Raw genomic sequence first — 15900 nt, 5'->3', positions numbered from 1 at the left:
AGGGGTGGTCACTGCCGGTACTGCAGTCTGAGACCAGTTATTCTCTTAAAGGTACATACACAACACTCACCACTTTGCTAGTCGGTACTGCATTAACCTTCGTGCAGACACCAATTTTAAGCTTGCAAATCAATTCCTCAAGCTTGTGCTCCACAGGGGCCACTGCTGCTCCAGCTTTCCTGAGGCAACATCCTTGTGAGTGGAAAAAGGGATCCATAAGAGTGTTTGCTTCCTGACAACAAGCATGTGCAGGTGAAGAAAGTAACTCAGTTAATATCCACTCAGTCACCAGTTCACTGATGGCAGGAAACAGTGTTCAGCATAGAGAAGAATCCTTTTTCACTACTGTGGAAAAATAAATCCACGGTAATAAAATAATTAACCACTAGATGGTGGTAAGGAGCCACCTGTAGCCAAATGATGTCAGCTGTGAGGTCCCCTTGATGGCTTTAACCGTCCTCAATTTTCTTCCCTCCTTTCCTGAAGGCAGCTCCACAGGGCATCAGCATCCCTCTTGATACACTGGTCAACAGCCTAGAAAGTGAGTGTTGGCAAGATCCAAACATGGAAGCACCATATGCAACCCCGGATGCTGTCTCATCCAATGTCCATACTTGAGCACTTTCCACACACCAGCCTCCATCATCCCTGCCCGTCCATTGTCATTGAAATGCAACCAGGATAAGGAACCCTGCCTGATTTCCATCCCTCCCTAGGGCCATTTTTACCTAAAAGCTTTGAAAATGGTTGCCTCGTTATCCTGAATTTCATGCTAGAATATGGTGCAGGTATGTAGTTGAGGAGCGGCCAAAGCCAACTAGTTCATAGCCAATAAAATATTGGTAAGACATAGCAGGTTCATGAGATTAACGTGTTGCATGTGTAACTCTGCATCAGAGCTGAAAAGAAGGAAAAGAAATTCTACTTATATAGTGCCAATCATGCCCTCAAAGCACGTTACAGACTTGGAAAAATTTGAGCTGATCAGGGAGAGTCAGCGTGGATTTGTGAAGGGCAAGACGTGTCCGACTAATCTAGGTGAATTTTTTGAGGGCACAAGGGGAATATCCATGGATGGTGTCTATATGGACTTTCAGAAGGCATTTGATAAGGTTCCGCACAAGACATTAGCAAAAATGGAAGTGCAAGGAATTGGAGGCAACTTTGTGACATGGATCAGTAATTGGTTTGTAGAAATCTGGAACTCTCTCTCTCCCAAAAGGCTGCGGATACTGGGGCAATTGAAACAGAGATTGGTAGACCTGGTTAGGAAAGGATATTAAGGGATATGGATCAGAGGCGGGTAAATGGGGCTTTGATTTAATTGATTGGCAGAACAGGCGCAAGGGCCTGAATGGCCTACTCCTGTTCCTATGAATGGGGTGTGGGGAGGGGTGGGTAGGCAGGAGTAGGGTGATGGCAGAAGCACCAACAGACTGCAGCTGAAGATGGTGGTTAGCCCACTTGCGATGATTGGGAGACAAAACCACCACCTTTTAATGTGATCATGGTGGAGGCACAATGTAGGAATTAACATTGAAAGGCCTGTGAGAAGGTGGTAAAAATGGTTAAAGACCAAGGCCTGTGGATAAAGCAGTAACAGAACAAGTCCATCAGGGCCACTGAGGAAGTCCACCTCTTTAACCACATGGAATTGGATCACCGTAGAAAACGTGGGGTTCATCTCTAGAGGGATACAAGAGGAAGTTAACTAACCTGCAGAATGGGCGGGTAATTGGCAAATGAATTTCAATGTAGGCCAGTACGAAGTGGTGCATTTTAGTAGGAGAAATAAGGCGGCCACATACTCATTGGAAAGTAAGAGTCTAAATGGGATGAAGGTGCAAAGGGATCTCGGGGTTCAGATTCACAAATCATTAAATGTCGCACCGCAGGTTAACAAGGCCATAAAAATGAAAACAAAAGCACTGGGGTTCATTTCTCAAGGAATAGAATTGAATAGCAGAGAAGTTATGTTAAATTTGTATAGAACCTTGTTTAGACCACACTTGGAGTATTGTGAACATTTCTGGTCTCCATATTATAAAGAAAGGATATAGAGGCACTGGAGAAAGTGCAAAAAAGATTTACAAGGATGATCCCAGAACTAAGAGGTTACAATTATCAGGAAAGATTGAACAGGCGGAGGCTCTTTTCGTTAGAAAAGAGAAAACAGAGGTGGCCAAATAGAGATCTTTAAATTATGAAAGGGTTCAATAGGGTAGAGGTAGTTATGGCCCTTAGTGTTGGAGGAGTCCAAAAGGTGGAAGAGAGGGAGTGGTTAAGTAGATCAATATCGTTATGAACGGAAGGCCAAAGTGCTTTTGCAAGTCATTTGGGAGTGGGTGGGGGGGGGGGGGGGGAAGGGAGGAGTTTATTCTAGGGGTGGATGCAGAAGGAAATGGGGTTGGAAGAGGTTGGGGGTTGTGGGTGCTAAGGAATACAAGGAAGTGGTCAGAAGTGGCCTTGTCTTTGATTGAAACCATGTGAGTAGAGAGGGCAAGGCTGAGGGGACGGCTGTAAGCGTTTATATGAAGGGAGAGTTTAAGAGAGGACTTTGATCAGTAAATTCAGAGGAGTGGTGGCTGTAGTGTCCGCGTATCAATAATACACGGACTGCAGGAGAACAATAATAACAGGTATTTACTGAACAGAGGGTAAGCTTAAACTGAAAGTACAGAAGCCTGCTATGGCTTTATATACAGGTGTGGTCACTGCCGGTACTGCAGTATAAAGTCAGTTCTCTATTAAAAAGGTACATACACAACAATTCCTCCCCTTTTAGATCAACAGTACATAACATTCATTTAACAATTAAATAATAACTAATTACAATTACAATTTTCTCTGTACTATGTACACATCAACTGAAATAATCATTTATAAGTTCAGTCTTTGAGGAGGCTTCCTGATCCTGACTGGACAGCGCCTTTCTCGAGTATCCTGTTCTTGCGGCGGAGTCGATGCTGGCTCATTGTCATTGGTTGGTTCGTCAGCTTCCAATACCACTGATTCTGAGGTAGACGCAATCTGTACTTCGGGTTCATTACCAGGTGCATATGCTCGTGATATGGGTTTGGCTTGTTCCTGTGACTCTAGAATCTGGTCAGCGTGGCGTCTCACGATGCTCTCTCCAACGTCCACTGTGTACATTAGTGGTCCCTGCTGTGTGCATATCGTTCCTGGCTGCCATTTTTCTGTTCGGTAGTCGCGGGCCAAGACTGGTTGCCCTATCTTGAAGCTCCTGGTTGGCTGGAATTGCTTAACCTCAACATCTCGTCTTATGTTTGGTTTGAGCAAATCCAGGCGACATCTTAGCCTTCGGTTGAAGAACATTATGGCTGGAGCTTGGTTGGTGACTGCATGTGTCGCATTCCGGTAAGCAAACAAGAAATTATCCACCTTGTGTTGTAGTGGTGTGTAGTCGTTATACATCGCCTTTATTGCCTTTTTAAAGGTCTGAACAAACCTCTCAGCCAATCCATTTGTGGCTGGATGATATGGGGCAGATGTGTAATGTTTCACCCCATTATTCCTCAGAAACCTCCGGAAATCCTCAGACACAAACTGTGGCCCATTGTCAGAGCAAATCTGTTCTGGCAAGCCATTCCTGGCGAAGATGGTCTGTAGGACTGCAATAGTTTTCTCCGTGGTGGTGGTGGGACATTTTGATGACCTCTGGCCATTTTGAATGGGCATCCACGGCGATTAGAAACATTGAGTCCATAAATGGACCAGCAAAATCAATGTGTACCCGTTGCCATGGAAATGAGGGCCACTCCCATGGGTGTAGCGGGGCCTGTGGTGGAGCATTTTGGACCTTCTGGCATCCTGTGCATCTCTTGGTCATATCCTCGATTTCTTTATCGATTCCCGGCCACCACACAAACGCCCTGGCTAGGCTCTTAATTTTTACCCCTCCCAGATGACCCTCATGAAGCTCATTGAGCACTCTATCCCTTAACTTGGGTGGAATTACCACTCGGGATCCACACATCAAGGTCCCCCGGCACACTGACAGCTGTTCTCTCCTTGGCGAGAATGCTGGCAACAGTGAGTCACCATGTGCTGGCCATCCCTTCACCGTCAAATCATAGACCCGAGAGTGTGTCGGGTCATTTCGGGTTTCCTTCTCTATACTTGAGTTTGTAACAGGTAGACATTCGACTATGGTCGAATGGAATATCTCAACAGGGTCCACTGCAGGTGCTTCCTCCACCATAGGCAACAGTAGGCGCGACAGCCCATCAGCGTTTCCATGCTGTTTCGTACCCTTGTACTCTATGTCGTACTGATGTGCCCCTAGAAAAAAAGTGACCATCTTTGCAGCCGTTGCACCGTCATCACCGGAACGCCCTTCTTTGGGTTAAAAATGGAGACCAGAGGCTGATGATCAGTCAGTAGGGTGAATTTCTGCCCGGACAGAGTAATTGGCATTTACATTCCTGAAAGGCACGCTTACACTCATCACTCCATTTCCATGTTACACCAGCTTGAAGGAGGGCGTTCAGTGGGTGCAGAATTGTAGATAAATTCGGCAAGAACTTATGGTAGTAGTTCACCAACCCGAGGAACGACCTCAGTTGCGACACATTTTCCAGTGCTGGAGCCTTGACTACTGCCTCAATCTTGTCTGGGGACTTATGCAACCCTTCCTCATCAATCATGTGGCCACAATATGAGATTTGTCTCCTGAAGAACTCGCATTTGGGGCGGTTGGCTCGTAGCCCATATTCTTGTCATCTAGTGAGCACCTGCTCCAGGTTGGCAAGGTGTTCACTGTCATTTTCGCCCGTAACCAGGATGTCATCCAAATAACACTGGGTCCCCGGGATCCCTTGCAGGACTTGTTCCATCGCCCTCTGCCAAATAGCCGGGGCTGATGCTACCCCGAATACCAGTCGGTTGTACTGGTAAAGACCTTTGTGAGTGTTTATCGTGAGGTATTTCCTAGATGCTTCTTCCACATCCATTTGTAGATACGCTTGGGCCAGATCAATCTTCGTAAAGCGTTTCCCTCCAGATAGTGAGGCGAAAATATCTTCTATCCGTGGAAGTGGATATTGTACTGTGTGCAGGACTGGGTTCACAGTTACCTTGAAGACCCCACAGATGCGAACCTTCTTCGGCTCCCTAGGCGTGCTGCTCAACTATTTATTCATTACAGGAACGATGGGTGTGGCCCACTCGCTCCAGTCCACCTTGGACAGCACACCCAGACTCTCCAGCTCTGCTTCAACGGCTGGGCGGATCGCGTACGGTACCGGTCTGGCCTTAAAAAATTTTGGGTTTGCGTTATATTCGATTTTTATCATTGCCGTTACTCCTTTTAGAGTCCCAAGTCCTTGTTGGAACACCTCTTTCGCGTCAGTTAGAATTTTTGACAGTCGTCCAGGTGTGACGTCGTCATCCTTTTTGTCAGTCACCGTTAGCACCTGAATGGAATGCCAATCCAATTGTATTTTTCGGATCCATTCACGTCCCAATAATGGTGGTCTTCCATCTTGCAGTATATATAGATACAGTTTCTGTGTTTCCTTGCCGTTGTATTTAACGGGCACCCTTATTTTTCCTCTGGGGTAGACTTTTTGCCCCGTGTATGTCTTCAATACAATGGACGTGTCCTTCAAGGGTATGTGTGAGAATAGCCGCTCATAGTCTCGTTGATTCATGACAGTTAGGGCTGATCCTGTGTCCAATTCCATCTTTACTTGGGACCCTGCTATTATGAGGGTGACCCAAATGGTTCGGTGATCCTCCTTTGCAATCACGTTGTGTAACTTTAGACAACTTAGTCTCCTGCTCCCGGAGTCATTATCACTCTCCTGACCTTCTGAACTACTGTCTGTCATTTTTTTTACTTTCTTGTACTTTTTCTTAGTAGTTCTTTTAGTGTTGGTTTTCTTTCCCGACCTGCAGACTCTTGCTATGTGTCCCATTTTCCCACATTGCCTGCATACTTTGTCCTTAAACCAGCAGTCCTTCTGATCATGGGTTGTTCTGCCGCAGCGATAGCACTTTTCTGCTCCATACGCCATTTCGTTAGCGCTGTATTCTTGTGGTTTCTGTTGTTTCCACAGCTCCCCGTGCTGCTGCTTCATAGGATACTGCCACGCTGCAAGCCTGTTCTAGCGTCAGGTCCTTTTCAGAAAGTAGTCGTTTCTGGGTTCCTTCACTCTGGAGCCCGCAGACAAACTTATCCCTTAAAAGGTGTCTGCCAGTCCTGCTCCGAACTGGCAGTGCTTCGATAACTTGCGTAGTTCCATAAGATAGTCAGCATTGTTCTCATCTTTGTGCTGGTTTCTTTTATGGAACTTGAATCTTTCTGCTATCAGCAGCGGTGTAGGGTTTAGGTGTTCCTGTAAGATATTAACAATCTCTTCAAAACTTTTCTCCATTGGTTTAGCTGGGGTAATTAAATTCCGCAATAGTCCGTACGTTCTCGCGCCCATCAAATTTAATAATACCGACGCCGCCTTTCCATCGGCCACCTCATTTGCCTTGCAGTACATTTAAATTCTTTCCACATACGTGGTCCAGTCTTCTACCTCGTTGTCGAAAGCAGTGATACTGCCACTCTTTGGCATCTTGGGTGGTTTAAAATGGCGCCTCCCGCGCTTTTCCTTCTTCCCCAATGGAATAAAATGGCGCCTCCCGCGCTTTTCCTTCTTCCCCTTGCTGCCACGCTGCTCCTAGCGTTCTACAGGGTAATGGCAGCGACCCGCGGCTTCGGCGTGTCTCACTTTTCCTTCCCCTGGTTTTATTTTCTCTACGCTGCCCGGTTCTTGAGCACCACCCTCTCGCTCTCTCTCTCTTTTCCTCCCGACGACGCTGCATGGCCCCTTTGCAGAGCCACTCGATCGAGCTCGAGCCCGCCACAGTCTGGAAGGGTCAGTGCACTACCTGCTACCAGCACGACTTGCTGGAACACCTTGACTGGGGAGCCAAGCCCAGCTCTCCACAGCCTCCCCTGCAATTCTCCGAACTCCGATGGATCTTTGGGCGGTTGCCCGCGGTCGATGCCCGTTGCTCTGACTTCGACCTCCAAGAAGCTTCTTTTCAGGGAAAGATCCCCGTGAGGTGATGCAGTACTGCAGGTGAGTTCGAACCTGCTCGTCGCCAGTGTAGTGTCCGCGTATCAATAATACACGGACTGCAGGAGAACAATAATAACAGGTATTTACTGAACAGAGGGTAAGCTTAAACTGTAAGTACAGAAGCCTGCAATGGCTTTATATACAGGTGTGGTCACTGCCGGTACTACAGTATAAAGTCAGTTCTCTATTAAAGGTACATACACAACAGTGGCGAGGTGAGATGTGATGGAGATTGAAATCAACAAGGCAGAGTCATCGCTCTGTACAGAGGCTGAGGAAAGAGGAGGGAGGATATCTCTGAGTAACGCCGCGTGAGCTTGTGGGGTAGGTAGAGGACAAGGAAGAGGGGTAGAACAAGGTCAGGTGCTCGAAAGAGAAGCTACTAGAGGGGGAGAGAACAAGGTGTGATTTGGTGATAAAGGCCACACCCCCACCATGGCAGCAGGGGAGGAAAGTATAGCCCAGTGGAGAGGCTTCTATAAAAGAGCAAGGTCAAGTTTCCATTAAAGCCATGATATGAATGCAATCGTCCACAGTAAAGTCATGGATGGCAAGGGCCTTGTTCACCAGTGAATGGACATTCTGATTAAAAGACTTTACATGGGTACTTGAACTCCTAATTCAGCAACATTTCTGCAGAAACAGTAGCTCTCGCTCTCAGAATCGATTCTGTAGCTGTGGAATACTGCACAAGCTGGTCATTATTGGCCTTGGCAAGCAAAATTTGGCGCTCTCCCAATTAACCAACTCCTTTTTTTGGAGATGGGTAAATGATCAGATCAGCCCTGAATATAGGTAAATTATTTGCATTACAAAACTTTTTAAAACTCTCAAGTTATTTTCCCACTAAAATTAGCCAAAGACCAACTTTGGGAAATATTTTACTGTAAAAAGTAGATTTCTGGAAGAACAAATATTAAACATGCAACGGTTACATACATATTTAAAGGACATTAAAAAAATCCTGAGACCATTCTTTATTTCTTAAAGGGACCACCATGAATATTGCACCTAAATGAACCATGAATAGATCTATTTAGTAAAATGTAATTAGTTGTATAATCAATAAGGTCAGTAAGATGGCTGTGACAAAAAGATAGTTACAAAGATTGTCTGATTTACAAGCTTAAATTAAACCATTACAAACTTCCAGGAGAAAATTCTTTGCACTGATAAAATATACATTGCAATTTAATAACGCACTACACTGGTCCCTACTGCTATTCTTTGTTTCTATAGTGCCTAGTCTATTCTATCTCATTAAGGAACTGCATTTCTCTTGTGCTTACAGTGATTCACTACTCCATAGGGCCTTCTTGTGTGCAACAGTCACCGATGATTGTTACAAAGCTCGAAAATTACAGTAGTCTAATGTTCAACACAACCAAAAAACAAGATTGATTTGCTTCAGTAATAATAGAAAATCCTGAAAATGACACAGCAGGTCAAACCAGCATCTTGAAGAGGAGGAGGGCCGATTAGTGCTTCAGGTGGAATACTTCATTAGCGCTCTGTTGCCATGAAGAGTCTCACCCAACACATTAACCTATTCTCTTCATTCAGCTGCTGACCGACCTGAAATTAAATGTACGGATTTCCAACATTTCCAGACTCTTTTGATCTCTATTGCCTTTGAGAACTCTTGGAAAAATAAAATTTGAGAATATTTCCAAGAATCCTATGGTCCTTTAAAAAAAACATTTACTTGAACAGATCATGCAAGTCTGAGCATCAAAAATTCTAAGACGCAGGGCAGCCATTTTGTTTGTGGAACTATTTCACTTCTCAAGCAGTTTGCTTAGTTCCCAGACACCTTCATTTTGCTACAGTACTTCAATTCAAAAATCAGATTTAAAAAGAAAGGCGCGCAGTAGTTAAGGGGGTAATGTTGGGATATCCCACTCCTGGTGCGAGGGGGGCACAGAAACGACTTGAATGTCACAGGCCCCATTTCCGACCGGCGCTCCCATCAACTTGATGCCCCTAGGCCGGCATCAGAGCCGCGTAAAAGATATTGCTATTCAAAAAAAAAAAGAGTAGGTGGCTTTCATATAAAATGTCAACAAGATAGATCGCTTGACATTTTCATGCTGTGCCTACAATTCAACGAGCAGCTGTTCACGGAAAGTGCAAACACAGCCTGTGCGCAACCGACTGGCATCTCTTACAGTACATAAAGTTTATAACTTAAGTTCTATGCAACCCAAATTGACGAGTTAACCGCGCCCCCCCCCCCCCCCTCTCTTAAATAAAATGGGAGTGTGAGGGAATTGGTTACACTCACCATATACAGCTACAGATGGTGGCAAATGCTCTCTTACTATTGAATTTATCCCTACCCAGGACTTTTAATGGTATACTCAACATTTCCATGGTGTCAAAAGAAAAAACAGATGTGAATGTAACCCATTTAAACAAAAACACATATTCAAGCAGTAAAAAAAAATCAAGTTTATCCCAGATCGTGTCTCAGTTTATGGCATTTTTCTTGATCTCATGTCCTGCGATGCTTACAATCCATTTGAAGTTGCTACCAGAAATTTGAACGCGGAGCAATGGTGCTCTGATTCAGAGCTCGGTTGAGGATCCGGTATTCAAGGCATTCTAGAGTTGGTGGATAGGCATGGAGTTCAAATTTATTAGCAAACAAGCTGCTTTTTTCACTCAACCACTTCAAATCCTCAGGTCCATAAATACAAATATTTCTGACATAGTGACCTGCAAGACATACAAAAGTCCATTATTTACAGTCTGACAGAAGTTCGCAACTGCAGTAGAAAGGCATTTATTAATCACTCAATTGTGCCATACATGGGTAAGCAAGTTCAGGTTTTTCCCCCAATACAGTAACTGCAAGTTCCTGGTTTTAAAATCAATTATTACATTCCTCAAACATACAAGCAAATTAAATACAACTGCAATAAGTTAGCAGACAGAATTATCAGCAGCTGTTGCATGTTTAAAAAATGCAGCAGATGGCAAAGTGCCACAACTGATAAATAATGGAAGTGTAGGAATTCGTGAATTCCTGACGAAATTACTAAGAGCAAGGCAATCAGCTAACCAAAACGATGTTTAATGCAAACTGGTGGAAGTAACATTCAAAAACACAGGAGAACTCAAACACAGGTCTTTGCTTAAAGCTGGCTCCACGAGGACTGAGAGGGGAGGCCCCTCAGTCTGACGTCATGACGTCATCACATTTCCCGCCGTTGGGAACGTCATGTGACCCACGTGATGATGTCATCGCGCTTGGTCTTAACCCTTTAGAGACCGCGCTGTTAACATGCAGCAAACGAATACAGATACCGATTGACTTTGTTACAGGCAATTATGTACAATATAAGAACCCCTTGGTGGCTCTGCCACATGCGCCCCCCCAGAATTGTCCTTAACAACGGCAGCCAATCGAAGAGGAGGTCGGACAAGCCTGTTCGAACGACTCCTATATTCCAGGAGAGGAATGTGCTGGGCAGTTGATGAACTGGCAGGTGGAACGATCTGGCCGGGCGTGGCAGCGACGGGCGGCCGACTACGACGCAGCGGCTGTGCGGTTTTGACTGGCTGTTCGAGGTCCAGGTGCGCGGGCTTGAGGCGGTCCACTGAAATGTGGTCGGGTTTGCCGCCGATGTCGACCAAAAAACTCTTGGCACCCACCCGCAATACTCGGAAAGGCCCCGCGTAAGGAGGCTCGAGTGGACTGCGATGGGCATCGTGATGAACAAAAACGAACGTGGCCCGCATTAGCTCCACTGGAATATGGGAGGCCGGAAGACCGTGATGTGACGTCGGAATCGGCTGGAACATCCGGGCAGCATAGAGTTGCTCGGTTGCGGACCACGGCTGCGTTGGTGATGGCAGGAACTTGCCTGGCACCCGGAGTGTCTGGCCGTACACCAGTTCCACGGCAGACGACTGCAGGTCTTCTTTTGGTGCCGTACGCAAACCAAGCATAACCCAAGGCAGCCTGTCTACCCATGCGGTGCCCTGGAGGCTGGCTCTGAGCGCCGCCTTCAACGACCGATGAAAGCGCTCACATAACCTGTTGGCCTGCGGGTGGTAGGCCGTGGTGCGATGGAGCTTGGTGCCCAAACCAATAGCCACAGCATTCCAAAGCTCGGACGTGAATTGTGGGCCGCGGTTGGACAAAATATCCGATGGGACGCCGAACCGTGCCACCCACGAGGAAATAAAAGCCCTGGCGACATCCACGGTGGTAGTGGACATCAGTGGAACCGCCTCCAGCCATCTCGTAGTGCAGTCGACCATGGTCAAGAGGTGAGTGAAACCGTGTGACGGTGGAAGTGGCCCAATGAGGTCGACGTTGACATGGTCGAAACGGGGTTCCGGCACTTCGAAGGTGGCCAAGGGGGCTTTAACATGACGTTGCACCTTGGCAAACGACGCAGGTATTAGCCCAGTCACGATCGTCTGTGCGCATCCCTCTCCAGACGAATTTGGATGCCAGTAACTTCTGAGACGCCCTCACGCCAGGATGTGAAAGTCCATGTATGGCGTCAAAAACTTTGCGACGCCAGGAAACCGGAACGATCGGGCGGAGAGGCCCCATGGAGACGTCGCAGAGCAAAGGAGGTGCCGGAGTGGAAATGTACGTCCGTCGGCTGAAGGCAGGAGTCGTCGGTACGGAAAGCTTGAGTTGAGTTTCTGGGTCAGCTGCTTGGTCGGCAGCCATGTGTAAATAATCTATTCCCAGCTGGACGGCCTGGAGCGAGAGGCAATCGGCCACCACGTTGTCCTTGCCGGCCACATGACGGATGTCTGTGGTGAACTCTGAAATAAAGGTGAGTTGCCGCTGCTGCCGAGCAGACCACGGTTCGGTAGTCTTGGCCATAGCAAACGTCAGCGGTTTGTGGTCCACAAACACGGTGAAATGGCGCCCTTCCAAAAGAAAACGAAAATGGCGGATAGCCAGAAACAACGCCAACAACTCCCTGTCGAACGTGCTGTACTTGCGCTCATTACGGCGCAGTTGGCGACTAAAAAACGCCAGTGGTTGCCACGCACCGTTGACCCACTGCTCTTGCACGGCTCCTATCGAGAAATCAGAAGCGTCGGTCGTGAGGGCGATGGTGGCGCCAGGCAGGTGTGCCAGCATCGTTGCGTTCGCGAGAGCGGGCTTCGTGTCCCCGAAGGCACAATCCATCTCCGGCGTCCAAACCACGGGTCCCTTTCCCGGCTTTCCTCTGAGAGCCTCGTAGAGTGGCTGCATTAGTTGTGCGGCCCTGAGCACAAACCGATGATAAAAATTCACCATACCCAAGAACTCCTGGAGGGCCTTGACGGACTGCGGCCACGTAAATGCTGCGATCGTTTCCACCTGTGATGGAAGTGGCAACGCCCCCTTCCGAAGTGATGCGGTGGCCCAAAAAGTCCAACTGCTGCAGCCCGAACTGGCATTTGGCCGGGTTGATTATCAGGCCATGTTGATGGAGGCGGTGAAAGAGTAAGCGCAGATGAGTGATGTGTTCCTCTTTAGTGGCGCTGGTGATTAGAATATCGAGGTACACAAATAAAAACTTAAGGTCCCGCAGTACCGAATCCATAAGGCGCTGAAACGCCTGTGCCACATTCTTGAGCCCAAATGGCATTCGGAGAAACTCAAATAGGCCGAAAGGGGTAATAACCGCCGTCTTTGGGATGTCCTGGGGGTGCACAGGCACCTGATGTACCCACGGATGAGGTCGACTTTGGAAAAAATCGAATTCGCGGCCAAATGTGCAGAGAAATCCTGAATGTGTGGTATGGGATACCGATCAGGAGTTGTGACCTCGTTGAGCCGTCGGTAGTCACCGCAGGGCCGCCATCCGCCACCGGGTTTAGGGACGATATGGAGCGGCGAGGACCAGGGACTATTCGACCGGCGAATAATCCCCAACCGCTCCATTGTGGCGAACTCGGCCTTCGCGGCCGCGAGTTTGCTGGATTCCAATCGCCGAGCCCATGCGTAAACCGGGGAGCCGGTCGTCGTAATATGGTGCTCCACCCCATGCTTGGCGGTCGTTGCAGAGAAGGTGGGCCTGGTTAACTCTGGGAATTCCCCAAGGAGGCGGGTGAAATCGTTGGACGCTGGCAAGGCGCAGGAAACCGCGTGCGACGCGGCAGAACCTTGAAAACACGGGATGGAGTTGAACGTGGCGGCGTTGATCAGTCGACGATTTTTCAAATCTACTAACAAGCTGTTGGCACATAAAAAGTCGGCGCCGAGGATCGCTTGCGCAATCTTGGTGGTGATAAACTCCCATTGGAAGCGTTGACTGCCGAAACACACCTGGGCCCGCCGTTTCCCAAATGTATGAATAGCGCCGCCGTTGGCAGCTTGGAGTGGACAACCGCGCCTCCCAGTCCGGATGTCGAGGACCGATGCGGGAAGGATGCTACACTGCGCTCCCATGTCGCATAAAAACTGCCGGCCTGAGATGGAATTGGTGACATAGAGTAGCTTCCCGGAATCGCCAATCGCCATCGCGGCCATGGGGCCTACTTCAGGTTTGGTCTTCCCGTCGCGCAGTTGGTGCTGGTGTCTCTTCGTTGCTTTAGGCTTGAACCCGCAGGGAGGACGGCAGCATCGGGCCTTCGGGCCGAAACGGGCGTGGTAATAACACCAGCCGGATGGTGGAGGCGGCAGGGCAGGGCCTTTCTGGGAGGGAGGCCTCGAGGCAGCGCAGTATTGTTGCATGACGGCGTAAATTTAGTCAGCCTCGGTCGCGAGCGCCACACAATCCGCAGTTTCCGACCTCGCGAGGGCTGCCTGCACCTGCTCGGGCAATTGGCTCAGGAACAATTCCCGAAAGAGGAAACATTGCGGTTCTGAACCAAGGAGTGTGAGCATCTGGCTCATTAACTCCGACAGCTTGGAGTCGCCTAACCCGGGCAGCGTGAGTAACCGTCGGGCGCGTTCCGACTTTGTGAGGCCGAATACCTGGATAAGCCGCGCCTTAAGGGCGTCGTACTTGCTGTCGGCCGGGGGGATTTTCCAGCAGGCTGATGATCGTCGAAGCCGTGGAGCTGTCGAGTGCGGAGACCACGTCGAGGTAATGGGTCTGATCCTGCACTATGTTCCAAAGTTCGAACTGAGTCTCCACTTGCACAAACCAGGAGGCCGCCTGTTGTTCCCAGAACTGAGGGAGCTTCAAAGCCACTGCGTTGGCCTCCATCATGTCACTGCGTCTCGCTTCCTCCACGAAGATCGTCCGCGAAGAATCGGGGTCACCACTGTAGGAATTCGTGAATTCCTGACGAAATTACTAAGAGCAAGGCAATCAGCTAACCAAAACGATGTTTAATGCAAACTGGTGGAAGTAACATTCAAAAACACAGGAGAACTCAAACACAGGTCTTTGCTTAAAGCTGGCTCCACGAGGACTGAGAGGGGAGGCCCCTCAGTCTGACGTCATGACGTCATCACATTTCCCGCCGTTGGGAATGTCACGTGACCCATGTGATGACGTCATCGCGCTTGGTCTTAACCCTTTAGAGACCGCGCTGTAAACATGCAGCAAACGAATACAGATACCGATTGACTTTGTTACAGGCAATTATGTACAACAATATAAGAACCCCTTGGTGGCTCTGCCACAGAAGCTCTCACCAATGGCTGAACTGTTACCCTGGTACGTAAAGGGTGTGGAGAACAAAATAATAGGTTATTCTACCAGTGTGAAGGCTTCAGATCCCACACGAAAGTGTCTACATGATTGACAGTTGCATAGTTACTTCAATGATTTTAATTCACAAATCATTAAGGCGTCAATATTAATGTAAAGGCGGGTTCTGAGGGGGGGGGGTAATGGCGGGGTTGAACGCATGTGTGAAATCCGGAAGAAGTCAGCGGGCGATTTCAGATTGATTGAGGCAATAAATTTTGCCTTCCAGCTTTTGCATCTCCAAGCTGCACAGCGGGTGTGATGCATATCCGCATGATGCAATCTGAAGTCCACTATTTAAAGGGCCAATGCAGAAATGGAATTTGGAGGAGCCAGGTGGTGTTTAGAATGGATGCACATAGAGCAAGGGCAGCACCCAGATTCAATTATGCTTCCCTTGAATTACTGGGTGCAGTCAGGAGCAGGAGAGACATCCCCCAGCAATGGGAGGAAGAAACCTGCAGCTGTCACCAAGGCGGCGTGGTTGCAGGTGGCTGAGGTGGTGAGCAGCAGGAGCATTGTGCCCCGGTCTTGGATACAGTCCAGGAAGTGGTTTAATAACCTAACCAGGTGTGGAAAAGGGAATTGTTGATTCACCTACATCCTGTGGTGTAACCCTGCCCCCCTTTCACTCTGTCTTGCCAAGTGTTCTCCATCTCATCACGCCTCACATCCATCCTTCACTTTTATGCAATTCCTCAGCTCCCTATGTATCCATCCACCGCTGCCACTCACCCCAATCCTTATGCTTTGTGATGCATTTGTCTCAGTCATCCGCACTGAATGCACTGCATCCATTGGGTGAATAAGTCACTCAGTCTGATTTTTCACCCCTTGTAGGAGAAGGGCACGCAAAACCCAAGGGAGAGGACTGGAGGTGGGCCACCAGAAATAGTCCAGCTCAGATGCAGAGGAGGTGACCCTGGAGATAAATGGCACATTTGCGTCCCTCTCAGTCAAAAATGGAGAGACAGGGGACTTGCAGATTGCTGGTGACAGAATTACTTTCTTTCATCAATGACTGAACTATGAGAAGCCAGAGTATGGTGATCGTTACTTTGTAATGACTAATTCATATCCCTTTTTTGCCTCCTTGCGTACAGCAAGTGTCACTGGACATGCATCAGGACCATTCCTCA

The 15900-nt window shown here is 48.2% G+C and overlaps 1 protein-coding gene across 1 annotated transcript in view; it reads right to left on the bottom strand.

The window, feature by feature from the left end:
* Nucleotides 1-2625: 2625 nt before the first annotated feature.
* LOC147117690 (N-acetyllactosaminide beta-1,6-N-acetylglucosaminyl-transferase-like) overlaps nt 2626-15900 on the bottom strand; it is a 54141-nt gene continuing 40866 nt past the window's right edge. The window contains exon 3 of the mRNA XM_085988889.1: nt 2626-9815. Coding sequence (XP_085845015.1) covers nt 9628-9815 — 188 coding nt within the window. The 3' untranslated portion in view covers nt 2626-9627. The remainder of the gene's footprint in view (nt 9816-15900) is intronic.

This window comes from Somniosus microcephalus, chromosome 5 (assembly GCF_052327205.1).
Source record: "Somniosus microcephalus isolate GS21.2 chromosome 5, FLI_Smic_1.0, whole genome shotgun sequence".
In the NCBI taxonomy this organism is placed as follows: Eukaryota; Metazoa; Chordata; class Chondrichthyes; order Squaliformes; family Somniosidae; genus Somniosus; species Somniosus microcephalus.
Note: the sequence above shows the minus strand (reverse complement) of the source record. Positions and strands in the feature narration are given on the sequence as shown.